The sequence below is a fragment of the Petaurus breviceps genome, unplaced genomic scaffold, assembly GCF_028583685.1.
Source record: "Petaurus breviceps papuanus isolate PSGF00001 unplaced genomic scaffold, PetGlider_PUasm1.0 90792, whole genome shotgun sequence".
NCBI classification, from domain to species: domain Eukaryota; kingdom Metazoa; phylum Chordata; class Mammalia; order Diprotodontia; family Petauridae; genus Petaurus; species Petaurus breviceps.
Genome location: NW_027187347.1, coordinates 18,714,036 through 18,722,373, shown reverse-complemented (window position 1 = coordinate 18,722,373; position 8,338 = coordinate 18,714,036). Strand labels below are relative to the sequence as shown.

Genomic DNA, 8,338 nt, shown 5'->3' with positions numbered 1-8,338 from the left:
CACACACACACACACACACACACACACACACACACACACACACACACCTAGCCGTGTGACCTTGGGCAAGTCACTTTGCCCCAGTTGCCCTCCAAAAAAAAGGCAAAAAAAACCTCCCTATCATTATTCCTTTTTTCTGACTTTAGTAACTTCTTCAAATCTGCCATTATGCTATGACTGTTTTCTGTAACAGCATAAGAAGCACTAAAGCAAAAGAGCAAGACTGTTATTTATAATATTTTTTTCTTTGAGTTTTTGGTAGCGACAATAGATATATTGGACTGCAGCAACCTCACGTAGTGGTTGTGAGGATCAGATGAAGTAACATGTAAAAGCATTTTGCAAACCTTAAAATGCTATATACATGCTAGCTGTTACCATCATCCATAAGAGGAGGAACAGCTAAAATGTGTGTCTCTCCATGCTCTAGTCCAGCATTCTGTGCATAGTACCCACTTATTAAAAGTTTGGGTCCTGACAAGGAAATACTTTGTTTTCAGTTATTGACAGGAGAAAAAAAAATGTTTCTTGTGCTCATGTTTCACAGCAGAAGCAGGTTCCTGGACCACAGGGGACATTCTTCCAAGTAAACCATAATTCACTTAATGATTGCCTCACATTCCTCCCCGCAGGTGTTTACTTTGATTGCTGCGTTAGACAAATCAAATTTGTGGACTTCTGTGGGAAGTATCGGCTCCCACTGATGCACTACCTGTGCTCTCCGGAGTGCTCCTCCCCGTGCAGCTCGGCTTCTCACAGCTCCACATCCCAGAGCGAGTCTGACTCTGAAGATGAGGCCAGTGTTGCTGCTCACAGGATGCAGAAGGTTCTTCTTGGATGAAAATGTTTAGAGGCATATGAATAAAACACGAAGACTGAATGGAAGTGGTTAGAAAAACCAATGCTATAACTTGAAGTTGTTGAAAAAGCAATAAGAGATTTTGGGAACTTGAGATTCATGACTTCGTTTTCATCTTGTGTGCTCATGGCTCAACTGGACATGATCTGGACACACCTTGTGTTGTGCCAATTTATTCAGCAGGAATTAATCTCCTTCCATATATGGATTCTTTGAATATATATAGTTTGCACAGAACTGCCATTTCAGATCTGTTATAAAAGACATTGTGATCAGTAGCCTGCTTCTTTTTTTATGTGAGAAACGGCGTGTAGTAAAGTGGTTTATTCTGAGATGCCATGACTATGATAAACTATGGCTGTTATAATCTTGGGGGAGACGTTAGGCTGGAAATGGAAGGAAAAACCCAGTATTAATATCAGTCATCTTTGTGTCCCACCCCACTGTACCACAACCCTAGGATTATTCCACCTACATGAAAGATCTATTCATATAGATTCTCACATGATTTTATGGGACCTATCACCCTTTGAGTTCTTTGGGACCTTCAAACTATAGTAAAAGTGTGAAGATTCTAATTCTAGGCTATGAGAACCTCCATTCCTGCTTCCTTGTTAGATGGCTGCTGTTATCCTCAATTCATCTTATTCTACCTCTTTGTTGTGGCTGTGTCTATAGTGCCTTCAGCTTGACAAGGATACAGGGCAGCTTCTCCCAGATTTGGTGCTCCCACAGCCTGTAGCCTTATTTATGTGTACTATGCAAGGAATCTTACGATGTGCTTTTTAACAGTGCTAGTAAAGCAAATAAATTCCTAATCATAATCTAAGTTCATAACTGCCTTCCATTTTTTTCCCCCTTCCCTTTTTAAACAAGAAAGATTCCTGGTAGATAAATTACTTTGCTCCTTAAGAGAAAGCATGCTGGTTTCCAATATGGAAAAATGAGAGTATATGGAATTTTGCAGGAATATTTTTGTCTCAAGTAAAATGAGAAGGCAAAATTGATTGAGGCAAGTTGAAACCTTCTTTATAATGCCAAATTAAAATTATATTGTCTTATTTATATCCTGTGCTAGATTCTTACATTAGCTTTATTTTGTTTTTAAAGGAAAACTAAGATAAACATTACAATCTTGGGGTTGTATGTTTAGTGCACATATGTCGTGGGGTAATAGTAATGCCGTACATTTATGTAGCACTTAAGAATACGCCTTCCCATGATTACATTTAGTTCTCCCCACAGTCCTGTAGAAAAGCAGGAATGAATATTATTCCCAGTTGGGCTTTAAGCGACTTATATCACAGAGCCAGGGCCTAGAACCTGGCTCTTCTACTCCCAGTTCAGTGTTTTTTCCACTAACTACACTGCTTCTCATTTTACTTGGCAATATTATACCAAATAATATCATTATTATGCTGCACTTTTTTTTGTATTGGAAAGTTTACTGGAGAGCATTACAGATGTAATGTGCTTTGGTACAGAGTATTGCTTAAGGTAACGCAAATGGGACAGAAGGATGAAGAAAGAATTTGTGTAGTGAACCAGAATGAACTGCTAGGTAAATGCCCCACATTAAGGATATGTCTAAACAGTCTAAAAGCATTTAGAAATAGGTTCTTGGTTAGCTGCAATGCCCAAAGCATTTATTTTCTGGACTTTGGTATCGTACCATGGCCTTTATCCCATTGAAATAGAATATTCGGTAATAATTAAGATAATGAAATTAATGGGGACCAAGTTCTTTTCCCTTAGTTCAGACTCTTCTTGTTTCCTAATTACCTTATGGCTAAAAATCACACAGATAACTGTATATGCTTTTTGATGGTTAGTGCAGCTGTAGTATTTTACATGAAAGCACATCTTCCCACTTAGAGAGGTGAGACGACTCATGTAAATTTTTTAAGGTATGAATGGGTACAAGCAAAAAATTGATTTATTTTCCTGTTTTATAATACAGATCTGTGACAAAGTAGGCTTGAACCAAAGTAGTATGGTTCTGTATGAATTTGAGAGTCCTCTCTGTACATATGACTTACACAATAAGTTTATAATCATCTTTGGTAAATGGAATCAACTGATGACCAAAAAATGATGTTTTGGGGTTATTAGTTTTGATCTTCTCTCACACCAGACTTTTTACATGAATTAATAGGTGATAGTTTGACCTTCTTTTCATTGTCTTCCTTCTGGAAGATATATTAGCAATCCACTGATGTATCCAGAAGGCAAAGCAACCAACAAGCTGGGGAAGATACAAAGGAAGTGGAGCTCAGGGTCCAAATAATCAGTTCTTCAATAATATCTAGAGTTCACTCTGTGGTGAAATGAGTTTCTATCTCTTTGATTTCTATAGTTGTGTTATTTACAGTTAAGCTAATTTTTAAGTCTATTGATGGCTTTTTTTTTACCAAAAAACTACACATTTTTATGTTAACTTTAATCTATAGAGTTATTGTTATAAAGTCAAAACTTTCTTGTGTTCAATTTACCAGATTATTTCAAATTTTTAGAATGCATTTTTGAAAATGTTAGTTTGTATGTTCTTGAGCATACTCTGCAAAGTCTAATTCTCACAGCCTTTCTGAGCCATTTCTGACCATGTTCCTTGCCTTCAATTTAACCTCTGTTATGGAGGTAGTCAAATATGTAATACTAATCTTGTCTTTCTGGTTTTTGGAGTCACACTGACAGCCTTGCCTACATTCTAGTAGAGGAAGTAAGTCTAATATTATACTTAATTTTATGAGCCCCACATAATATAGAGGCATTTATTCTTAGTAATTTTTCTACAGAATTTCAAACTCGCAATTGCTCACATAGGGAACTTGAACCTTCAGTTCATTTACATTTGCCAAATTTTGGTTGCAGTACATCCATAATTAAATAACAGCTCCTACCCATTAGGGGAATGTCACATTGTATGCCCCAGCCCTGTTAGATATTGTGAATTCATGGGTAAGAGAAAAAGGGGATTTGGAGGTAGGGGATAGAAGTGGGACAGAGGTCATAGTGAGATAACAAAGCCCAGAAAATAAATGCTATTTCTAGATTATATTGTCTGCTGTATCACAGAATTGGCATATCTTAACTTTTTATCATCTATTTTCAATTTGGTGTACTTCTAAGGGATTTTTCCCTTTTCTGATGTGGTAATGAAAGTCAGTGGAAAATAAGATTTGCTTAACAGTTGGAATGCTGCTTTGGGGAAGGAGTAAGAACTCATTAATTTGGAATTTGTGGTCATTAAGGTAGAGTTGGGCTGAAGTTTATTTACTTTTGTGGAATCTAAGAAAAGAGGAATTCCTAAGCAAATTATAAGGCTATGCAAGGTTTGACCTACTTAAAGGAAACATGTTTTTTTTTTAAAGCACTTTTTATTTTTTACAAAAATGCACTAATCACAATTTGACACCTGTTTTAAAATACCGAGTAGCACTGCTTTTGGCTGTTATGTATGCTTAAATAACAAAACTATTTTTGAAACGTTAAGTTTACATTAGATTGCCCTTCAACCCAATTAGACCAAATTATTTGACTTCTTATTTAATATTTGTAGTCCAAAATAGCCATGAAAACCATAAATTGATTTTCAGTCTGCCTAATAAACAGGGTTCAAATCCTCTGAACCATCTCAGTACTATTCTATTTTAGGCAAAAAGTACTGTTATAAAATCATAGTAGCATGGTAATTTAAATATAGGACACCATTAGTGTAAACAAAGGATAGACCTAGCCCTGTTGGGAATACATTCTGTGATAAGGAGAGTTCCATGTTTGGAACCTCTTAATCACCCCAGGGCTAGAGTTTGAGGAAGCAAGGCTGGTTCTAAAGCCTTTTTCCCCCAGCAAAAGACTTAGACCCCAAGACCAGGATTATAGTGTTATATGTAATTACAAGTGCCTTGAACAAAAACTCATGAACACAGATAATCTGATAGGAGGACAAGTTTCTGTTACTAGTCAAAGGTAATAATAGCAGTCCCCAGCATTTAACGTTTATATTGTTGAATAACTTTTTTTCATTGGAGAAATTGCAATATCTTGTCACGTTAGTTTCCTTTGTAAATACTGTAATCAAAAAAGAGTATGAAATACTTATAATATACAAGTATATGTCCGTGTCTTATTCTTTTCCTGTTTCTCCTTAGTCCATATTTACTAAGAATTGAAGCATAAGATACTCTGTAACTGGTAATCAGTTTTTATCAATCATGAATTGAACAACTCTGGGTGCCATAAAGTTTACATAATCTTAGTTAGATATGGTTCCTTCCCTTGAGGACATTATTTAGTCCAGAAGCTAACAAAATATTATTTTGAACATCTATTTTCATTTGGAGATTTTTTTTTCACCATGAAGTGAATAGGACAAAAAGTCTTCCAGAATCTGAGAGTGGGGTGGGAAACTTTTTCATGAGTAACCACAGCTTAGACTCAAATACTCAGGAGAAAAAATAGTTCCTCTTGATAATATTATTTCTCTCCTAAGAAACCAAAGTAAAATTATTTGCATCATGAAATTGAATGAGATTCAACCTGATTGCAAACCTAAGAGCAGCCTTTCCTCTTCATCTTCCTTCTTTCCAACTCAATACACCACATTTACTCTTCTGAAGAGGAAATTTTTACAATGTTGATCATATTAGCCTTTACATTTCAAGGGAGAAAAAAAATGCTGGTATCTTAAGATTTTTTTTTTAAACACATTTCCCTTATGGCATTTCTTTCAAATGCTTTTTAAAACTTTTAGGAATGTACAAGGAGATTTCATGAATATGATCCTTGAGACTCAAGAGGATTTTTTTCCACATGTTTTTGACTGCTGGTTACTAAATCAAGAGATAAAAGAATTGCAAATTCTGCATTACTTTTGATAGGGGGAAGGGCAGAGAAACAGTTCGAGGACTGAATTCCAGAGTGGTAATGACCTTTTCTAGGGTGTTTCCCAACCATTGGGTCATGGACCAGCATCCTAGAGTTTGGCAAATTTTTCCCAGTCCACAAAACTCTTGGTCGCAGAGGCCCTTCTTAAAAATCTCTAAATTTAATTGACTACTATTTTTCCCTACTCCTTCTTCCTTTTACTCATGGTTCCTATTCTTTGAGCTCTTAGGTTTTGGGAGGAGGAGTCATCAGGTGAAATTTAGGTCACTTTAAGTCCCCAGTATAGTTTGGGCTCAGAAACACTGAACAAGGTGACCATATTGTCTTATGAATTCCTGACACAAGAAACTGGGGAAAAGCCAGGATTATTTTAATTGCTGGCATTAAATATGGTCTACATCTTAGAGGATGGTTCATGAAAATGACAGTCAAAATTATTAAATCTAATTCTATCCTAATCTGTCTCAAAATCTTTTCACAAGCTGACTACAGTTGACATGATGATGAAAAAATGCAGATCTAAAGCACTTTCTCAGCATACCTGAGGATCTTTGTTTTTATAGTTGAAAAGTTTGTATGTAGCCTTCCTGAATGCACTTATTAGAGGTATAGTCCTCCACTAGAAGGCAAGATTAATCAACACTTGAACTTTCTGTAAAAATCTAGGCTACTGCAAAAATATTCTGCCTTAAATGTATTGTACTTTGTGATCTGATCATTTACCTGCTTTTGAAATTTTGAGTAATGGGATAGTGAAAAGAATTGCTTTTGTTATTATCAGTGGCAATAAGGAATGAAGCTAAGAAATCAAAGTAATGATTCAACAATTGAGTTTTTAAATTCAAGTCAAAAAAGAATTTGAGGCATCAAATCTATGGCAGAATATGTTCTTAATGTTGGTAAATGGTTCCTTTTTCATATTGCCAGAAATTTTTTCAATACTCTGTAACTGTATGTTTTATTTCTTTTTATAATACAAAATCAAATTTCTTCTATTAACTAACCTGCTATTTGAATTGCTTTAATAATGTGCCTTGTTTTTTCAAAGGTGTTTTGCTAGCAAGGTGGCTTTGTATTGCAGAAAAGTAATAGTATTTCATTGAACTGTGACTTGACACATTAAAAGGAAAAAATAAATGCCTTTTCATTTTTACATTTAATTTAAAATTTCTTTCACCATTTTAACAATGCTTGTCTTCACACAAAGATAGAATTCAGTGGATAAAACTCAATGGCAACATTGTTCAATTTGAAAGCAGCAAGGCTGGTCTGTAATGGATTTTCTGTTTGCCTCTATCCTCCATCCCAAACTATTTCAAGTCTTCAGTGAACAGACTGGATTTGTAGTAATTTTGAATGTGCTCTCAACTCATTTTTAGTATCGATACAGTCATTGGCATTACACAAAGTTCTAGAAGTTGAATGTAGAGAAAATAAAGCCTTTACTACTAAATAGCTCATGTCCAAGTATAGATAAAAAGACCAATTCCACAGATGGCTGATATGAGATGGAGAAAAAACACATTTATCTCAGGATATTGGAGATAATAGGTCAAGAATTTGGTGGATGGGGTTCTTGACCCCTTCATTCCATTACTTATGGTTGAAATTATATCCTTCTCCACTTGGATGGTGTGCTGTTATCTCTCCAACTAATTTTTCCCCCTGTCTATAACCTGACTGCCCCTCTATTTCCCCCCTACCCAACCCCAGTAGCTGCCCTGCTAGGTTTCTGTTCCCTTTTTCAGGAATCTCCCTTATAACAGACTTCCTTTGGGCCCAGCAAATAATGGACACTTTATCATGTACCCATTAAAGAAATATGCATTTCTTCCTCTTACCCACCCTCAAAAAGTGCTGATCCAGGCCTCAGACTTTTCCTAGGGATTTCTAGACTGTATTTCATATTTGTCAGTATTGTAGAATCTCGGAGTTGTAAATGATTTCTCTGGCCATTAAGTCCAGCCTATACTTGGAAAATAGTTTCTTCTACAGTGTTCCTGACGTGGTCATCCAGCCTTGAATACCTTCATTTCATCCTCCTTACCTCTCAAAAAAAGAAGTCATGTCTGGCACCACATCCTCATTTTGCAAACCAGTCCAGTAAAGTCACTTAACAGAATCCTAAAATACAAAAGCTGAAATGGACCTTAGATGATCTATTCCATTCCCCTCATTTTAAGTGATAAAATAGTCCAGAAAATTAAGTGACACTCAAATTGATAGCTACAATGTGGCAGAGGCAGGACTAGATTTCCAAGTCATGCTCCTCACAGTCTGTCTTAAAAATTTTTTTTTTAATTTTCCCCCAGTTAACATGTAATGACAATTTTTAACATTTATTTAAAAAAATTTTGGTGTGCTAAATTTTCTCCCTCCCTCCCCTGAGATAGTAAGCAATTTGATATAGGTTATACATTTTCAATCATGCAAAACATATTACCATAATAATCATGTTGTGAAAACCCAAAGAAAATCACCACAAAAAAAAGGTAAAAAAAAATAGTGTGTTTCAATCTGCATTCAGACTCCTGTAAGTTCTTTGTTTGGGGGTCAATAGTATTTTGTTCATCCTAAGTCCTCTTACATTTT

At 35.6% G+C, this 8,338-nt stretch overlaps 1 protein-coding gene across 1 annotated transcript in view; it reads left to right on the top strand.

Moving 5' to 3' along the window:
- Positions 1–6,899, top strand: part of LRRC58 (leucine rich repeat containing 58) — a 28,322-nt gene extending 21,423 nt beyond the window's left edge. Inside the window, exon 4 of the mRNA XM_069069992.1 lies at positions 633–6,899. Coding sequence (XP_068926093.1) covers positions 633–841 — 209 coding nt within the window. The 3' untranslated portion in view covers positions 842–6,899. The remainder of the gene's footprint in view (positions 1–632) is intronic.
- Positions 6,900–8,338: the final 1,439 nt, after the last annotated feature.